This window comes from Carassius carassius, chromosome 12, assembly GCF_963082965.1.
Source record: "Carassius carassius chromosome 12, fCarCar2.1, whole genome shotgun sequence".
NCBI classification, from domain to species: Eukaryota; Metazoa; Chordata; class Actinopteri; order Cypriniformes; family Cyprinidae; genus Carassius; species Carassius carassius.
This window is the reverse complement of record NC_081766.1, coordinates 20,464,761-20,485,490: the sequence shown is the minus strand read 5'-3', so window position 1 is coordinate 20,485,490 and position 20,730 is coordinate 20,464,761. Positions and strand designations below refer to the sequence as shown.

The following is a 20,730-nucleotide window of genomic DNA, read 5'->3' as shown; positions in this document are numbered from 1 at the left end:
CTGTACTCAAGTAAAAGTAAAAGTACTTCTAGAAATATTTACTCAAGTAAAAGTAAAAGTACTAGTCTTGAATAGTTACTTGAGTAAGAGTAAAAGAGTATCGGATAAAAAAATCTACTCAAGTAGTTAGTTACTAGTTACTTTGGGTCATATATACTGAGCCTATTTTTATTTAGATATATAGATAAAATGTATGTAATGTATGTGTGCGTGTATAAATGTATATATTTCATCAGCCTTTACTCCAATTTATGTAATTTATTATAAAACCCAGTCTGTTTACTTAAGTAACAGATATAGGTGTCATGCCATGACATTTTTAATATGACTGACTTTATATTAAATGTGAATTTAACATTGAAAGTTAATGTGATATAAATATTGCTACTAATCTTTCATTGTTCAGAAAGAGAGCAAATAACATTTACATTATTAAAAATCATTTTCACTGACAGTCTAGAGTTCAAGCACTCTCAGAAACTCCCATTAAAATCATTGAAACTGTTAACACTGTGAAATCAATATCTTAATTAAAGATTCATACACACATCTGCACTTTGTTGTTTCTGACGAGAGAATTCGCCAAAAAGAGCTATTCAGTCAGTGAGCGAGTGAAGGAAGAACCGGAATTTTAGCGATGACTCATCGGAACACCTCTGATTGGCCAATGCTTTAATAAGCTCAGAAGAATCATGTGTGATTGGTTATAATGTGCAGCGCTGTAAAAACACATCTATCTCTGGCTCAGCGCCAGCAAGCAATCACAGATCTGAATTTAGCAGCTGATGTTATGACTTGCTGAACGTAGCCTACTCGCACAGGTGTGATTGTATTAAAATTAATAAAATCTTAATCGGCTATTTTTTGTCTTTTGGAAGCTGCATTCAACTTGACTCCCCTCTTATAAGCCATACACGTAGCCTACAACAAACTAATGTCACAGTGCACCATGTACAGTAATCGAATGTAGCCCAAGTTATTACCTGTTAAACAATAGACAGCACACGCGGTGTTCATCTAATAAGGATCTCCATCACAAGCAAATAATAGCCTTTGCAGATTTGCTTTAGATTCAGTGCAGTTCCATAGCCCCGTTTTCAACGCTGCTGATGTTCTTAAACGTTACAACTCTGAGTGGACCACTTCAGACGCTCAGCGCGTGCGGCAGGGAACTGAACGACTCATTCAAACCGATTCATGAACCAATTCACTCGTTAGCCAATTGGTTTGATCAAGCCTTTGAACAGAATTGACTCAAAAGAATGAATCATTCGCGAATGGGCATCGCTCATTGTCCAGAGAAAAGTAGACGGCGCGTTTGGAATAAACTGAAGCATTTATAACATTTATTGCATTAAGATAAAGTAACGAGAGGAGCGTCGCCCACAGTAACGAAGTAAAAGTACAGATTTTCCCCCAAAAATTTACTCAAGTAAGAGTATAAAGTACCCATCTTTAAATATACTCCGAAAAGTATTAGTTACCCCAAAAAATTACTCAAGTAAATGTAACGAAGTAAATGTAACTCGTTACTACCCACCTCTGATTATGGTTAATGCATGCTGGAGAAGTCGACTGTTTCCGACAGCGCCGACTAGTCTATGCAAGCCCTAGTACAGTATGAAAAAAACAATTCTGTATTTATGTGCGCATGCCCAGTAGAGCCAAACGTATCCCATTTAGCCTTAACCATATCTCGAGCTATCCCGAGACTGTGCCAAGCCATCAGTCATTTACATTTTTGACCACAGACATAATGTCAGCAACAGCAGCATTATAAAGTAAATAAAATGTAAATAAAGTACATAAAAATAATTTGACCCTACAGGTCCAAACTCGGTCCTAGAGGGCCAGTATCCTTTAGTTTAGCTCCAACCCTAATTAAACACACTTGAACCAGCTAATCAAGCTATAACTAGACACACTAGAAACGTCCAGATAGGTGTGTTAAGGCCAGTTGGAGCTAAACTCTGCAGGGCATTGGCCCTCCAGGATCTAGTTTGGAGACCCTTATCCTATAGAGTTGTTACTTTGCACATGCTTTTTGATCATTACAAATAATAATGTAAAATTATTTTCTTAGAATAAGAGATATGCTGTCTCTCGCATCACATACATTATCAGTAGTTAAGTATGTGGTCTTGAAGAGGATCCTTTTTTTCTCTCATTTGGACTCTGTCTTGACTTGGACTCAAAACTTTTGGACTTGGACTTGACTTGGACTCGAACCTCTTTGGACTCGGCCTTGACTCGGTCTCGACTAGTTTTGGACTTGACTTGGACTCGACAAAGCTGGACTTGACTACAGCTCTAAGCGTTAAACCCAACTAAAAAGTAGTTAGCTACCAGAAAAGCTACACTGTTAAAGTAGCATTGTTACTGTAAAGCTAATGGAAAATTTATTTACGCTAGTGCCGTCGCTAGCTAGCTATTCCCCAACACTGTATTTAATAATAAAAGTTGCGAGGAAGCGCTGACATTAAGTTTCTGTGTCTGCGCAGTGCAATCTGCGATCTCTGACCTCTCTCCCTCTCACTGTGTTTACATGCAAGTGATGTGTATGTGTGTGTGTACATCAATTAAAGCAGCGCATTAATATTGAGCGCTGATTAAACTGAATTGGAACTACCTGTGCATTAAGTGGTTTTAATGTATACCTGCCTGCCAATTAGAATCGAGTATTCAGACAGACCATGGAATAATTCTGCATTTCAGGCAGGTTTTTCCACGACTTTGTAGCGTTCCAGGCAAGTCACACCAAACTGCCTGAGCGCAAGGAATTGTAACTAAATTATACATTTTATTGCAACGTTATGTTGTCCTAAAGTCTATTTCTAACCATGTACCACTTGCATAAACACTGCATCCGTAGGCATTATTATCCGTAGGGGCTGCCATCGTTGTTTCACGGGCTATGTGATGTCAGAGCTCAGAACTGGGAGTACATCGATCTACTACGAGTTGACGGGTGGGAAGTCACGGATTTGACTACCTTTACATTGTACTTTTACAAGTAGAAGGATGGAAAAACATGGGTTATGGGTTGTCTGGAACACGGCATAAGTTCATGTAATGCATAGAATTTTGTCCAATCGGTGCTTTCCAGAATGAGAAAGTCCCTCCCCCAAAACCACCCCAGAGCTGAATAGCAATTAGCAAATAATGTTCATGACTGTGACAAACATTTGCTATAGCTTTTTGGCTAGTTTAAAAAGAAAAAGTGAAACCACACCTTCGATATCTCCCACACCATCTTCCCATTTTATTTGGAAATATCTAAGGTTGCCACCTGTCCCTTAAAATACGGAATCGTCCCATATATAAAGGTAAAATGATGCTTCCTGTATCAAGTCAATACGGGATGCACTTTGTCAAAATAGAACATGAAAGCATGCGGTAAACAAACCTGCGTGACTTAAAACATTGGAGCTCACATCTGCCCTTTGAACACAAGAGGCTTTCCAGATGTAGGGCTGAATGGGAAAGTTATCAATGTGTCTGTCCAGTAACTAATGATGAACACGCAGTTTGCAGAGAAGCATTTCAGTTGATCATGGTGGACTGTCTGACTTAAAGGGACAGGTCACCCAAAAATAAAAATTTTGTCATTGTGATGTGTACACACCCACAAGTTGCCCTAAACCTGTATTAAGTTCTTTCTTTTATCGAACACAAAAGAAGATACTTTAATGTGGGTAACCAAACAGTTTCTGGTCCCCAATGACAATTTAAGTTACAACCAGCAATTGTTTAGTTGAGACACATTTTTCAAAGTGTCTTCTTTTCTGTTCAACAGAAGAAAAACTTTATGCAGGTTTAAAACAACCGGAGTAAATTATGACTTATTTCATTTTTCAGTGAACCATAGGCCTACCTTTAAAGTGACAGACACATCCGTGCTTCTAAAGGCATTGGCCTATTGTTTGATTAAAATTAGGATAGTCTATTAATATAATATTCCATATTTTCAGAGCTTGGTATACATAATTATTATATTTTAGACATGATTAGACAAATAAATTAATATATTATAATTAATGTTAGGCCCTATTTATTGATTTATCATTAATATTAATCATAAATATATACATAAATCATATTTCATAAACAATTTGGCATTTTTAAAAGTGCTAAATTGTTTAGATAAAAATGGGACAAACAATTACATAATAATGCAGTCCTAATTCAAGCAAAATAATAATAAAAAAAAAAAATCATCTCATCCAGGTAACAGCTGCAGAACTGTCAAAAGAGACTAATGATAGTAATGAATAATTATAAATAAGCAAACTTATTTTGCCTCGCTGAAGGTGGCAACCCTAGCAATATGTCAACACAGTGATTTTGTTGGTTCATTACATGCTCATTTAAGATATATTTAGTTAAAGGTGGATCTTAATGAACTGTCATTAAAATAATTTGACAGAGAAAGTAAGAGAAAGAGAAAACTGGTAGAGCCATTAATCTAAATCTATATCCAAATTCCATAAGTTTGTTTCTAGAGTACAGGACTCGTATATTCACACACTACAACAGACGCACAGAATAATGCATCTTTTTTTAAATTCTTTCTCAGATTTGACTGAGAGGTGCTCACACAGCTTTATCCAATATAAACTTTACTATCAGATTTCCTCTGAAGATTCCATATTGTACTATCTGACTTCTGAAATCTTGTCTTGCAGGGTCTGCCTGGTCCTCAAGGCCCGATCGGTTCACCTGGAGAGAAAGTGAGTTTGTGAATGAGAACTGGCCACCCCGGCAGCCATCGTCTTTGTTATTACAGACAGCATTTTATAAACGATTCAACAGACTCCTCGGTTTCTGAGCTGGAGGTTGCTCGCAGATGACTGCTGACTAGTGAAAAACCACACAAACACACACACACCTCAAGACTCACTAATGCTTTGACAAGCAAGAGATATGCTTACACACATAACTGTCATTGGTTAGACTCTCAGGCAAGCATTTTGTCAGGTCTCTTGGAAGGAGGCCAGAGAGTCTGAAATGTGACTCCAGAAGTGGTGGAGATTTTCCAGACATACTGTATGATTAGACCTCTTCTTTACCAAGAGGAAAAAGATGATAATATAGTGCTTTAGGATTGAACTGCATATAAAAGTTGCCCAGCGAATCACTTAAAGAGCATATTGCAGGTTAGAAGACCCAACGAGTCAATGTATAGAAAAATAATGTAGGAACTAGATTTTCTTAAAAAAAAATTTATAAATACGCTACAGTGGCTTCTGGAGTCGTTTTTGTGATAAAATTGTACTTCCGCATCTGAAAATGGGCGTGATGGGCGTGACGTAGCAAGAGGGAGAGCGGTCGATTCAAACAACAGGGGAAAAAATGGACCGCAATGACGTTTCAGACGCTGAGGAAATTGTTCATACTTACTTGTATGACGGACCACAGCCATACAATTATGAACCTGCTAGGCTGCCAAGAGAGCAGGGACAGGCCAGGATTAATGTTAGACAGAACAACGGTCAGAGGAGACAAATTGAGTTGTGGTGTGAGGAGAACCAGTGGAGAACAGGGCAGGTGTCTTGGTGAGAGACCAGTGTTAGCTTATAGATACACGTTCGCTAACGATATAAACTGTGCTCACAATATTGTACAGATTATTACCATCGTATATCATTTAATAGCAAAGATATTATTGGTCATCTGGGCGTATTGGAACTTACAATAACAGAAACTAAGCTTTAATCAGGCGTTTGTCATGCTCATTAATATCCGTCCAGACTTACGTTACGTGATATAACTTAGCAGTTTCTCATCGAGAGACAGAGATATTTTATTCCTGATACAATTTTTTGTTCCATAGGTGCATGTGTGGGAAATGCGAGGCAATGTTTAAAGCTGAGGAAAGTCAGTGTTGCAGGGAGGTGGATGCATACTGGGCCTTAGTGGAAAATGTCACACCCAGACTTGATGTGCAGTGCCTGACTCTGCACCCAGGTTTCGAGGCTTGCTGTCTGAACCCATATGTACTACAGATAGCCTATATGCACTTCAGACAGGAGCATGGACCTCTCCAGGCCAGCAGACATGAGTATGTTTATGGTAGAGATAATTTATTACTTTTGCTGATCTGTGGACACTGGATAGTTCATTCATTGCACATCATATTTAATGTAAAATGTTAATCCACCTGATGAACGATGTGAAGGTCTGAGGTCACACTGTGAGCCAAAGTGATGCACAGATGATTGAGGGGCCAGTGGAGAGAAAGGCTCTTGCTCTGGGTCAGCAACAAACACTGCAGCACTGGCTGAAGATGTATCTCCCACTTCATTACTTGCAATTTCTGATAAATCCTTATAAACAAACATGACAAATTACGAATTAGCTGTGCTAGCAACTAGCATTAGTTATTATGCCTAACAAGCTAGCTGCGGTACTTTACAACAACTTATACACGCCACGTTGCTTCTCATTATTTAAATCATTATGTTGACTGATTTGTTAGTTAGTAAATGTAAAAAAAAAAAAAAAAGACTTACGTTGCACAGTTCACGTTTTCGTAGAGCTGCATCTCTGACGGATCCGTGACCACCGTGTTTCCCGCCGGCGGGAGAACCCGAAGCTACGTGCACTGAAGGAACCGCACCAGCTATGAGTCTCACTCGGTTCTTACTTCGGTATCCCATGTTGAACTCCATCATATCGCCGGGACGATAATCCTCCGATCTGAAGTGAACGCTACACACGACCGCGTTTTCCGAAGCCGAAGCGGAAGAGAAATCCCGTCTCTTCACCTGCACAAACCGCACCCAGGCACGAAAGATAGCACCGTCCTTTTTCTTGTTAGGAAACCGGTGGACTCGATGTCCTGACAAGCTGGAGTTTTTGTAAGCTCCACAAACACAATAATTTACCATGACGATGATAAATTGAAATACAAAACCTACTGAAAACACACTGACTCACGACCGCTCTTACTGAATACCAACCTACTCTGCACTGAGCAGCGGCAGAGCACAGCAGCACACGTCTCCCTCTTGTGACGTAAAATGATGCGATGTTGGAAAAAAAAGCGTGTTTTACGAGCAGTCAAAGAAACGCTCACTTTATCTACTAAATTGGTGTCCTTATGTCATTTTAAACCATTTTAAATCCTGCATTATCTTTTTATATGGTATTTTCATACACGGTTAAATATTAATTAAGATTTTTTTTTAACCTGCAATATGCTCTTTAAGCACACCAGTAATCACAGCATTAATTCTCTCTCTCTCTCTCTCTCTCTCTCTCTCACTCATAGGGTCCCAGTGGGAAACAGGGGCTCCATGGTCTGGCTGGGGCTGATGGGCCACCTGTAAGTGGATTTTTCTTTTTCATATTCTCCCCTCCCCTAAATCTCCATGTTCATATCAAAAGTGCTTTGCATCATAACACATCATTAGTCAATGACCAGCTTGATGATGATCCTGGCTTGAGTGGAATATATTTACAATTTAGAATTAAAGTGTTGGCTCTCTGTCAATCCATGAGTTAAAATTTGAATTGGAATGCCAGGAAGTGAAATTAATTGAATTGCAGTTCAAAGAAATCCAACACAGACATGACAGAGGACCTTCATTAGTCCAAATGAGTTGACATTTTGAAGACTTTAAATGTAGAAATCTGGTATATATATATGTGTGTGTGTGTGTGTGTGTGTGTGTGTGTGTGTGTGTGTGTGTGTGTGTGTGTGTATACAGTACAGACCAAAAGTTTGGAAACATTACTATTTTTTATGTTTTTGAAAGAAGTTTCTTCTGCTCATCAAGCCTGCATTTATTTGATCAAAAATACAGAAAAAAACTGTAATATTGTGAAATATTATTACAACTTAAAATAATAGTTTTCTGTTTGAATATACTTTAAAAAAATAATTTATTCCTGTGATGCAAAGCTGAATTTTCAGCATCATTACTCCAGCCTTCAGTGTCACATGTAACATCCAGTCTATCACGTGATCATTTAGAAATCATTCTAATATTCTGATTTATTATGAGTGTTGGAAACAGTTCTGCTGTCTAATATATTTGATGAGTAAAAGGTTAAAAAGAACTGGATTTATTAAAAAAAAAAAAATTCTAATAATATATATTCTAATAATTTATTTTCTTTACTATCAGTTTTTTATCAATTTAACACATCCTTTCTGAATAAAAGTATTGATTTTATTTAAAAAAAAAGAAAGAAAAAAAATTACTGACCCCAAATTACTGACCAGTAGTGTATATTGTTATTACAAAATATTTATATTTTAAAAACATAGCTTCTTTTTTTTTTTTTTTTTTTACTTTTTATTCATCAAAGTATCCTAAAAAGTATCACATGTTCTGAAAAAATATTAAGCAGCAGAACTGTTTCCAACTTTGATAATGAATCATCATATTAGAATGATTTCTAAAGGATCATGTGATAATGATCCTAAAAATTCAGCTTTGCATCACAGAAATAAATGATAATTTAAAGTAAAATAGATTTAAAAACAATTATTTTAAGTTGTAATAATATATCACAATATTAAAAAATGTTTCTGTATTTTTGATCAAATAAATGCAGGCTTGATGAGCAGAAGAAACTTCTTTCAAAAACATAAAAAATAGTAATGTTTCCAAACTTTTGGTCTGTACATATATATATATATATATATATATATATATATATATATATATATATATATATATATTAAAATATTTTTTTATAATATTTTTGTTTGATTGGTTATTGATATAACGAATATTTATTATTTATAGAATAAAAACATCTAAATAATATGCAATTATGTTTTTGAAAATTACTTTATGTATTTATTTATTTTTTGGAAAGTTAGAACGATATGAAATAACTTTTTTTTATTTTAGTATATTTTAAAATATTAATTATTTCTGTGATGGCAAAGCTGAATTTTCAGCAGCCATTATTACACTCTTTTGTGTCACATGATCCCTCAGAAATCATTCATAATATGATTTGCTGCTCAAGAAACATTATTTTTTTAGTATTGTTTGATATATAGAATGTTCAAAATAACAGCATTTTTAATGTATATTTTAAAACAGTATAAATATATTTACTTTCTATTTTGGTTAGTTTAATCATTTTGATGAATTTAACTTGCTGAATAAAAAGAAAATGAAAGAAAAGAAAAGAAAAAATACCAACAAAAAAGCTTACTGACCCCAAAGTTTTGAATGGTAATACATATTTTTGTATCATGACATATTCATAATGTACATTTTTATTTATATATTTATTTATTTTTGTACAATTGTTTTGCTGCCTCAGTGTAAATACTAAGTGGTGCACATCCCCTAAAAATTTGATTCCTGCAAAAAAGATTCTTACACTGGAATAGTCAGAACACTGGCATTTTTTTATATTCTGATTGCTGAATATTACTGTATTCTAAATCCACAAGACCATTCCCAGCTGTATTTGCCTCACACTTTCAGATTTTCAATGAAGATGCTTTTGTTTGTAATCTTTGCACAGGGTCATCCTGGGAGAGAGGGTACTCCCGGGGAGAAAGGAGCAGCTGTGAGTACATTTTTAGTTTGTATCGAAATGAATTGTCATTCTAAGTTCCAGTTATTTAACACATATCAAGTGCAAAGCCACCATACACCCACAATTAACACTGTCTGTAATTAACACTTAATGTGTGGCCCCTTTAGAAGTTTACCTAATTCCCCTCTATTATTCCTGAATGATTTAGTCTTCATATTTACTCATTACCTATAGGGCCACCCAGGTCCCCAGGGGTCCATTGGCTATCCCGGTCCCCGAGGCGTGAAGGTAAACATGCTTGATTCTCTTTATCTCACTGATTCTTTTTTTATCAAAATTCTGTGCTTTTATTCTATCCATTAGACCTTCTCTTCATTGTTCTGTGTGTCTAGGGTGCAGAGGGCGTTCGTGGCTTAAAGGGCGGCAAAGGAGAAAAGGTAAGCAAATGACCATGTCCCCAGTCTCCATTACTGAGCTCTTGGCTCAGCCTCTAAAAGGAGACACACAGATGACAGACCAACAGCTAAAATTGGAAGGCCATTTCAGGGACTATTTGCACCAAAAATGGCTTCACTCAGGTGTTATGAGTGTGTGGTATAATACAAAATCACATACAACTTGACGCTAGTAAAGATTTATAAGCAGAAAAAAATAGAGCAGAATTGTAATCTGTTATTTATTATAATTATTGTTTTGTATATATACAATATTGTGGATTCAGACTATACCCTCTTTACTGGCTACAAAGTGTCTGTATTTCATTCACACAATTTACTCTCAGTCTCTTGAACAAGCAGTTTTCACTATGGCCACAAGATGCCAGCATTTAGCAATTATATTTTTATGCAGTATTTGAAATTAGATGTTAAAAAAAATGCTTGAAAGTTTGTATTATTAAAAAAAGTTTGTATTTAAATTTATTTGTATGCTCTGAATTTGATCAATGTTATGTAATGTAATGTGTATGTAATGTTGTGGTGTGTCATTCATTCAATATGATTTATATATTTTTGGTATTTATGTATTTATTTAAACCTACGTAAGTTTACATTTTTCCCAAATAAATGATTTTGTTTTTTTTTTATTTCAGGGAGAAGATGGTTTTCCTGGGTTTAAAGGTGACATGGGCCTCAAGGGTGACAAGGTGAGTAACAAAGACTTAGTTACATTTAATTTCAATCAACACTTATAATCACTTATTTATCACTTACTTGAGGTAAGTTTTAAGCATTTTAGTTGTTGTATGTCTAATATAATGTTTGTACATTGTTGCTGGTGTTCAGGGAGAGGTTGGTGTGCTGGGCCCCAGAGGAGAAGACGGACCGGAGGGGCCGAAAGGTAAAGCAGGTCCCACTGGAGAGGCTGGTTCTTTGGGCATGGCAGGAGAGAAGGTCAGTTTAACACTTATTATGCTGAATATAATGGAAAAGTACTCAAAATGAGCAGCCCTGGAAAAATCTGTCTGAGATTATTAATATATGTGTGAAATAAAACTTAAAATGACACTGAACTCATAATCATGAATTGATTTTGAATGCCAGTTTTAAATGTCAGCCAAATAATCTATGACATCTCCTATAGGATTTTGCAGTTTGTGCAGGGTGGTGAAATGCCTTATTTTTATTGTATATAATGATTGTTTAAAAAACTCAAAATGAAAATGTTGTTGGTTTATTTTTTCTCTATTTTTTTTTTTTTTTTTTTAGGGAAAACTTGGTGTTCCAGGTTTGCCTGGCTACCCAGGAAGACAAGGTCCTAAGGTAAGTACTGGCAGGTTTCCTGTTGCAACTTTATCATTATTTTAAAAGTTACATATATACAGTGTTGGGGGTAATGCATTACAAGTAACGCGAGTTACGTAATAAGATTACTTTTTTCAAGTAACTAGTAAAGTAACACATTACTTTTTAATTTACAAGAAAATATCTGAGTTACTTTTTCAAAAAAGTAACGCCAGTTACTTTGTATTCCCATTTTTTGACTGACAAGCCTCCTGTTCCCATATTGGGAGAAATCGGAAGTATGGAGGCGTTGTGTGCGCTGTGTGAACATGTTACTGTAGTTCTAGACTAAATGTGAATGTGCATTAATTCATCCCACTCACAAAAAAACAAAATACAAAACAGATTTAGTATTCATCAAAATTAATCAAAACTCAGAATATGACGCAGACCTGCAATAACTAAATATATTAAATAACAAAAATGTATCTATTCCCGTTTTATTAACAGTGTCTTTGCTGCTGACCTTTAATGATCCAGTTCAACCATACTAATAATTAAAAAATGACTTTAGATAAACTAACAATTGTGCTTCATTGTTTTTTTTTTACCCTTCTTCTCCTGTGTTCTACTGTACAGACGTGAATTTACTTTTCCTTCAGCCTGAGGTTTATTCATTACACTTTTTGGTGTGAAAGGGCTTTTACATTTGCTATAAATAGAACTTCTTATATTAAAAACAATCAAGCCCTGCTCATATTTAAAAAGTAACGTGAAAGTAACGCAAAAGTAATGTAACATTACTTTCCATAAAAAGTAACTAAGTAACGTATTTAGTTACTTTTTTAGGGAGTAACGCAATATTGTAAGGCATTACTTTTAAAAGTAACTTTCCCCAACACTGCATATATATATATTTTTTTTTTAAAGCATCACTAAGGTTATTAACTCTGTTACAATTAGACATTATCATGTCTCATAAACAGTGCCACAGTCTGTATTAATCTATTTATATTTTGCTGCTTTTGACACGCAAGGCCTGCTGTTCTCTGATAGCCTGTGCTAACAGAGTTAATAGGATAAACTCATTCTCCGTGACGCTGACTGCTTAATCTCTTAGCCACCCAGCATGCAATAAGTGCAGGCCTGTGAGCAGCTCAAGAATATGCAGACACAGTTTGTGGTGTTTGTTAGCTTATTCTTTCAAAGTGATCATTTGATTCAGTGTACGGGCTGGTCCACTCAAATAGCTTGAACTCTCTGGATTTTCTTTTATTTTGGGGGGGATTGTTTTATTTTTTTAGTTATGAAATGGATCCTTCTTTGTTTGAATAGCAAGTGGTGCAAAGCGACATTGAAGTACAATCTGCTTTGTCAGCTATTTCAGCTCTGGGTTTTCAGTTGGTGCTTGACCTGATCAGGGTTCTGTTCAAATTATTTGAGGAGTGTTTGAAAGTGGAACGAAAGAGAGGAGTTGTGTGAATTATTTTATTATTTTTTTTTTTTTGCCTTGTTTTGTTTGTTTGTTTCAAGTCAAGATCTTCAAAGTCAAGTTTGTTTGAGTTCCAGTGATTTGTGTGGTTGCGCATACATCATGTACAGATGTGAAATCTATCAGTATCATTTTGCTAAATGATGGGTACCTTTTTTTTTGGTAACACTTAAAAATAAGGGAACATATATTCACTATTAATTGAGAGTTTTCCTCAGTAAACTTCTAATCTGCTGCTTATTAATATTTAGTTAAGTTTATGTATGTGTGGTGGACATTAAGAGATCTAAAATATGGTCATGCAGAATAAGGCATTATTATGTGCTTTATATGTACTAATAAACAGCCAGTATGCTAGTAATGTGCATGGTAATAATCATATATATTTATTAAGGTACTGATGAATGGTTGAACACCAAAACGTTTTTCACTTTGTTACTTTTTAGCTTTTTTATATTTTTGTGTGTACTGTATATATTTTTTTTCCTTAATTTATTTAGACAAAGAGTTTCTGCCATGTATTGGTTATAGTGCATAACATAAAACAATTAAAAGCTGGTTTATCGTGCATTCAACATGAGCATAACATGTTAATGGGTTAATGTTAGTGTTTTGATGAAGCATTAAACTTCTCAAAGTGCTGTTTATTTGTGTGTGTGTGTGTGTGTGTGTGTGTGTGTGTGTGTGTGTGTGTGTGTGTGTGTGTGTGTGTGTGTGTGTGTGTGTGTGTGTGTGTGAGAGAGAGAGAGAGAGAGAGAGAGAGAGAGAGAGAGAGAGAGATTAAAAAAAAATAATTATATTAGATATTTTAAATAATACCCAGAGTGGAGCTGGAGCATCATGATTAGTGTTCACTTTCAGTGGGGATGGAAAAAATGCTGTCAGCCTTTTCCACTTGCTTCCCCTGGTTCAGTCAAACTGGAGTGTTCCTTATACTGTTTGTGTGTGTGTGTGTGTGTGTGTGTGTGTGTGTGTGTGTGTGTGTGTGTGTGTGTGTGTTTCCAGTTGTCTGTTTGATTTGTTCCATTATCCTGTGCAGGCGACCGTCCCGTGGAGTAAATTACAGATGCGTATCCATTGTGCACAGGCCGCTTCCCCTTCTATGCCTGCCAAAATAATTTGACCTTCAATTTCATCTCCTGTTCTTGTGCTAACAAGCGCACACCGCTCATGTTTATCAACTCCAAAAGCTCGCCCTCTGAGTATCACCCACATAACATTAGCATTAGCTGTAATGTTGTTGAATTATTCTTCAGGGACACTCACTCTCTGTCAACACAGTTTGACTTTTGCTCAAAAACCAAAGTTTTTTTGGGATGTTTTAATGGTGTGGATGAATATTGGATACTTTTGCATTGAAGTTAGTATTTGTCAGTCTCAATCTGTCTCCATCTGCAGGGCTCATCTGGTTTTCCTGGTTTTCCCGGAGCCAATGGTGAGAAGGGAGCAAGGGTACGTATAAGGACCCTTTGATTTCATTAAAAGATTAGATTTCTTTTAACAAGCTACAGACTTTTTTATCATACCTCTCTGGTACTGATTACAAACAACGTATACCAGAAGTTGAGAAGTCTTGTAATTTCATATGTTTTGCTTGTTTTTTAGGGTATTGCTGGTAAAGCGGGTCCACGAGGACAAAGAGGACCAACGGTATGTCAATTTTGTATGTGTTAAGAAGAAAGGAATACTTTTGTCTACATTTGCTAATAATACACAAAGCTAGTTGCTAATAACTTTTGTTCTCAGGGTCCCCGTGGTGGAAGAGGTGCCAGAGGTCCAACAGGAAAACCTGGACTAAAGGTCAGGATCATCAGTCCTATTTTAACTAACTTAATTAGTTAGTGGTATTTGTGAATGCTTGCTCGTAACAGGCACCTTTGACCGTGTTTAATTTCTTTAGGGAACAGCTGGGAATGATGGCCCAGCTGGTGGCCCAGGAGAGAGAGTGAGTGATGGTTGAATTATTTCTCCCATTCAGTTGTCTGTGTCAGCCTTTTCAGGCCAAATTCTTTTCCATTACATTTCCCTTACATGGTACTTTGTTGTTTTAGGGACTCCAAGGACCTCAGGGCCCTGTTGGATTACAAGGCCCTAAAGGACCACCTGTATGTGATTTTTTTTTTTTTAATCAATTTCAAATGGTTTTGATTTTTTTAATGCTGTGGATAGAATATATTATACTCTTTGACTCACTTTAGAATTTCCACCACATAAGAAAGTCATTTATTAGGGTTAAAAAAGTAAAACAAACAAATTCACAATTATTCATGTTTCACAGTTATTCAAGTTTTAAATTATAATAACTTTAAATGTTTCATAAATTCTACTTTTTGACTCAGTTTATTTTTACTTAATGTTTCTTTTTACTCTACTTACTACTTAAACTTAATTGACAAACAATTCAAAATAATGATAAAAGGTTGAAATTATAATTTTGACATTTAATGTCAAAATGTCAACTTTTATGTCATAATTAGGACATACTAAGTATGACTTCATTATTTGTTATAATTATGACCTATTTATTCATCTTAATTAGAAACATTCAAAATTATGAAATAAATTGTTTTATTATATTTTTTATTATATTGAATTTTGATGTCACAATTATGACTTTTATCTAATAATTTCTACTTTTTATGTCATTAATTTGATATGCCAAACCATTATTGTTGTTTCTCATGTGGCTAAAATGGGCTTCCATACATTAGACAGACTATACTGTAGTTCAAATAATGGATCTAACTGTAACCATTAAACCATAAAACCTGAAGCAATGATAGCTACAAGTCTATAAGTCTATTATGTAATAATTACATAAATGTGATTTAATCACTATTAATTTTGTTATTCCCTCAGGGTCCTCCTGGAAAGGATGGATTGCCTGGTCACCCTGGACAGCGAGGAGAGACTGTGAGTATCGTTTTATCTTCATAAGTGTTTTCTGACTCTTGAGTAAGAAGGAATAATTGTTGTGGACCGTGTTTGTATGGTGTATTACCTTTAGCTGCTGACAATGTCCATGCGCTACACTGCTCTTGGCAGGTCTATCTTTCTGTTTCTAATCAAGAACATCCGACAGATGGAGTGTTAAAAGGAGAAACTCATTTTATCTTAAAAGGCTCTTCTTTATTTTTTTCAAGATGAAAACACTGCACTTGACTTGTACTGATTTAAGTAAATAAGTGGATGAGAAAAAAAAGACAAGTGCCACCGACATTTCAGAGACTGGATATGTATTGTTTAGTGATATTTACATAAAGTTTCCAGTATATCAGGTTTTCTTTTGTCTCTACGTTTGTGTCCAGGAATATGATAACAGCAAAAAATTCCATTTAATCTCACAATATCTTGCTTATTCTCAAACAGGGTTTCCAAGGAAAGACTGGACCTCCTGGACCTGGAGGTGTTGTTGGCCCACAGGTGAGCAATAGGAGTTACTGTAATATGAGTAAAAAGTACAAATAAAAATGTTTTGCACTTATAAAACATCTCCTGCAGTTCCTCAAAAGTTAAATCAAAAACCTAATTGAATTTGAAAGGGCTCTACTGGAGAAACTGGACCTGTTGGAGAGAGAGGACATCCCGGATCACCAGGGCCCCCTGGAGAGCAAGGTCTTCCCGGCGCTGCTGGCAAAGAAGGTGGAAAGGTACGGTTTGCTAAACATGTTCACTTCAGATCACTCAAGGGTAATAACTGGAAAGAATTTGCATAATGTTTCATCCAATTTCACAATGTGTAGGTGGCTGGTAATGCCTACTAATAGCAGCTGTGGAGATTGGTGGTTTTAAGATTGAAAACCACCATTAGCAGGACTGATAGCAGCGCACGTGGCAGCCAAGGTGCTTCGCTCTCCAGTTGTTTTAGTGTTTTGTTTGTTTTTCCTGTTTTTTGTTTTTCATACTCAATCAGTTACACCAGGGATGAACTGCTGAACATTCGTTAGAAAAGACCACAAAGTCTCCTAGCGGTTTTTGATTATTCAGATGTTTTGCTGAACATTGTTGTAAGCGGAGCAGTGCTGATCAAACGCTTCAGGAGGCACAGATGGGGGAAGTGAGCCGGAGCGCTCGTCAAGCTCAGGAGGTGTGGATTTCGAACACCATTGCCTAGCATCCATCTGGCAGAATCAAAAGGGAAATCGTGCGGCGGCACAACTGTTCATACAACTTATTTATTTTTCGATTTTTTTTATGTATTTGTCTATTTATATTTACATACATGTGGCGGGACATGCTTTTACATCACTGAAAGGTGGTGTACAGATATAAAAGTGTTAAAGAAGATGCACTGTCCTGATCTAGATGTGCTCTTCATTAACTGCAAGCCGTTTTATTCGCCGCGGGAGTTTCACTCGTTCATTGTGATTGTTTACATTCTTGGTCATGTGCACATGGGCTCAGCTTTACAGAGACTCGCTGATCAGATCCCAGAGACAGAACAACACCACACGGACTCTGTTTTAATCATTCTTGGGGACTTTAATAAAGCCAATCTCCCCTGTGAACTGCCAAAATACAGAAAGTATTATACTAGATCACTGTTACACAGCAATACAAGATGCATATCACTCTGTTCCACTAGCAGTTTTTGGGCTATCTGATTACTGCCTGGTTCATCTTATACCAATCTACAGGCAAAAACTTAAATCTGCTAAACCTGTATTAAAGACTGTAAGGAGATGGACCAATGAAACAGAGTGGGCTTTAAAAGCCTGTTTCGACCTCACTGATTGGAGTGTTTTTGAAGCTGCTACCACCGATCTGGATGAACTCACCGAGACTGTAACATCCTATACTAGTTTCTGTAAGGATATATGCAATCCTACCAGGACTTATTTAACATTATTTAACATTAACATTATTTAACATAGACTAATCATGGTTTACAGCAAAACTCAGGCCAAAGAGGATGCATACAGAAATGGGGACAGAGTCTTGTACAATCAGACCAGGAACCCACTTAATAAAGAGATTAGAGTGGCTAAATGGACCTACGCTAAAAAGTTGAAAGATGAATTCACTTCCAATGACTCACATTCAGTGTGGAAAGGTCTGAGAGCCATCACAAACTACAAGATACCATCCTCCTGCACTGAGGCGAATCAACAACTTGCTAACTATCTGAATTAGTTTTATTGTAGATTTGAAACCCCCCACACCCGTTCTGACTATATCTTCACACAACCGTTAACACCTCCTGCAATCCCCCTCTCCCCACCTCCTGCACTTCAAATCAGTGAGTATGATGTACGGCAGGTCTTCAGGAAGAACAAAAGAAGAAAGGCTCCAGGCCCAGCAGCTGTTACATTAGCCTGTTTGAAAACCTCCATCTTTTCACAAATCTTCAACAGATCACTGGAGTTGTGGGAAGTCCCGTCCCCACCCCCGTTCCAAAGAAACCCAAGATAACAGGACTTCACGACTACAGACCTGTGGCTCTACCGTCTGTCGTCATGAAGTCGTTTGAAAAACTGGTTCTGGCTTATATGAAAGACATCACTGGACCCTTACTGGGTCAGTAAATGATGCAGTAAACATGGGACTGCACTTCATCCTGCAACATCTGGACAAAACAGGGACTTTTGTGAGGATCCTGTTTGTAGTCTTTAGTTCGGCTTTCAACATCATCATCCCAACAACCCTCCAGACCAAATTGACCCAGCTCTCTGTTCCTAGCTCTATCTGACAGTGGATCACCAGCTTTCTGACAGATAGGCAACAGCTAGAGAGACTAGGGAAATTCAAACTTGAGTCTGTCCTGTGCACTTCAATAACTGTCTGGTTTGGTTCAGCTACAAAATCATAAATCAGAAGACAACAGACAACAGAGAATGGTTTCGGAATGCTGAAAGGATTATTGGTGCTCCCCTGCCCACCCTCCAAGAACTGTATACATCCAGAGTGAGGAAAAGGGCTCAGAAAATCACTCTGTACCCCCCACACCCAAGTTATCCCCTTTTTGAACTTTTGCCATCTAGCCGGTGCTTCAGAGCTGCAAATACCAGGACAGCTAGGCAAAAGAACAGTTTCTTCATGAACAGTTAAATGTTCCCCATTTATGCAATAAAAATGTGCAATATCCTTATTAGAGATATGTGTTATCAAATTTCCCTGTTGTGATTAATTGCTAATGCTTTTATCACGGTATACAGTATTGAAATTGAGTTTAAAATTGAGTTTAATTTAGTTTTAAAAATTTTGTTTAAAAAAAGTGGTCACAATATAGTATAACAGGTACAACCTTTTTCTTATAACAAAAATAACTGAACATTTAAATACAATAAAGCAGTACAGAAATAAATATAAAAGTTTCAAATTTTAGACAGATTAAAGTGCAAAAGAACTTTAAAGTCTAATAGGTACCACTTTACAATAAGACCTCATTAGTTAACTAATGTTAACTAATGAAGCCCTAATGTAAAGTGTGAATGAACAATAAAGAATCAAAACACTTACAGATAATATCTAGATCTCTATCTATTAAAATGGGAAAAAAAGTTTGAAAATAAATAGCATATTTAGTTTAAAGATTTAAGTATCTGGCAGTGTGATGAACACATAGCAAATACACAAATCTGAATGGCTGTTTACAATTATTTAAATATGTTTAGAAAGTAGCGCAGCTGATTTATTTATGGGGTTTCCAGGGTAAGGGCTACATTTTCTGCAGTTTAGCGCCATCTGCTGTCAGATAGTGAATGTGCTTTCATTCAGCGCTTCTCTCACGTGTTCCCCCATGTGCTAATGTCTGCTTGTTTACATCAGAGCCTCATGTTCTTTCAAGCAACATACAGCGGCATTTTGACCAGTTGATGGGAATAGTATTTTTAAAATGCATTCCAAATTCTGAATAATTTGTAATATATAATTATTAACGGTATTTAGAAGTGCCCATGATAACAATACCATGCATATTCACTACCGTGATATATCGCATTACCAAATACCGGCACATGACTAATCCTTATAATTATTTGTTAACACCACCATCCTAGTACATCCCTGCATCTCACTCTATTCTATTCCACTATAATCTATAGCACAACTGTTCATACAACTTATTTATTTTTCGATTTTTTTTATGTATTTGTCTATTTATATTTACATACATGTATTTTTTTTTTTAATCTGTGTTGTTGTTGTCTAAAACAATTCATTGTGTACGCAAGCATACATGGCAATAATGCTCTTTCTGTTTCTGATCGTCTCTCTCTTTGAAGGGTGATCCAGGTCCTCATGGGGTTTCTGGAAAACCTGGCCCTGCTGGACTGAAAGGGTTCCCAGGCCAAAGAGGGATTCCTGGCGCTGCGGTAAGAACCAATGAGTTAACGTCATGTGCTCCACCAAACGGCCATTGGATGGTTAACAGTCTGCTGTTCATGAGGGTACATTCCTAACTATAAGACTGAAGCTCATGGAGATTAACTGATATATTTAACATGAATTAAGGCATTCAGTAAGCTTTTGAAATACGTCTTTAACACTGCAGAGAAACACAATATAACCAGTAATATATAAATAGACAATTTTGATTTTATATTGTCTTTTAATGCACAAAAGCCGATTATTTATTGGAAAGAAACTTGTGTGTACTAACATAATAGCTTGTCGAAGGTACATTTTAGAAAAATAATACATTTTTAGTCAGATTTTACAGTCTCACAGCTGTTTCAGGGACACCAAAAGTGCATGAGGTACCCCAATTTTTTTTTTTACTGTATCTCATAAAATGACTGACTTTCAGTATGTTTCAAATATACAGTGTAACATGTATTGTCCCTCTGATGTGGAACTCTGTGGGCTTGTAAATTACTTTAAACATAACAAATGGCTTGGCATAAAGCACAGGGACTTGGAAATGTCTCTACTAGTTTTTCTTCATTAAGAGTATTTAAACTGTGGGACTGAATATAATATATAAAAAAAAATGTTTTTAGTTATATGACATCTTGACTGAATTTCAGTCTCCACTAGTTATATCTTTCATGAATCAGTTGTTGC

The 20,730-nt window shown here is 36.2% G+C and overlaps 1 protein-coding gene across 1 annotated transcript in view; it reads left to right on the top strand.

The window, feature by feature from the left end:
- LOC132155079 (collagen alpha-1(XI) chain-like) overlaps positions 1-20,730 on the top strand; it is a 109,522-nt gene that overhangs the window by 66,237 nt on the left and 22,555 nt on the right. The window contains exons 24-40 of the mRNA XM_059563860.1: positions 4,686-4,730; positions 7,274-7,327; positions 9,499-9,543; positions 9,748-9,801; positions 9,906-9,950; positions 10,604-10,657; positions 10,797-10,904; positions 11,220-11,273; positions 14,125-14,178; positions 14,332-14,376; positions 14,473-14,526; positions 14,627-14,671; positions 14,778-14,831; positions 15,586-15,639; positions 16,096-16,149; positions 16,269-16,376; positions 19,950-20,039. Coding sequence (XP_059419843.1) covers positions 4,686-4,730; positions 7,274-7,327; positions 9,499-9,543; positions 9,748-9,801; positions 9,906-9,950; positions 10,604-10,657; positions 10,797-10,904; positions 11,220-11,273; positions 14,125-14,178; positions 14,332-14,376; positions 14,473-14,526; positions 14,627-14,671; positions 14,778-14,831; positions 15,586-15,639; positions 16,096-16,149; positions 16,269-16,376; positions 19,950-20,039 — 1,017 coding nt within the window. The remainder of the gene's footprint in view (positions 1-4,685; positions 4,731-7,273; positions 7,328-9,498; positions 9,544-9,747; positions 9,802-9,905; positions 9,951-10,603; positions 10,658-10,796; positions 10,905-11,219; positions 11,274-14,124; positions 14,179-14,331; positions 14,377-14,472; positions 14,527-14,626; positions 14,672-14,777; positions 14,832-15,585; positions 15,640-16,095; positions 16,150-16,268; positions 16,377-19,949; positions 20,040-20,730) is intronic.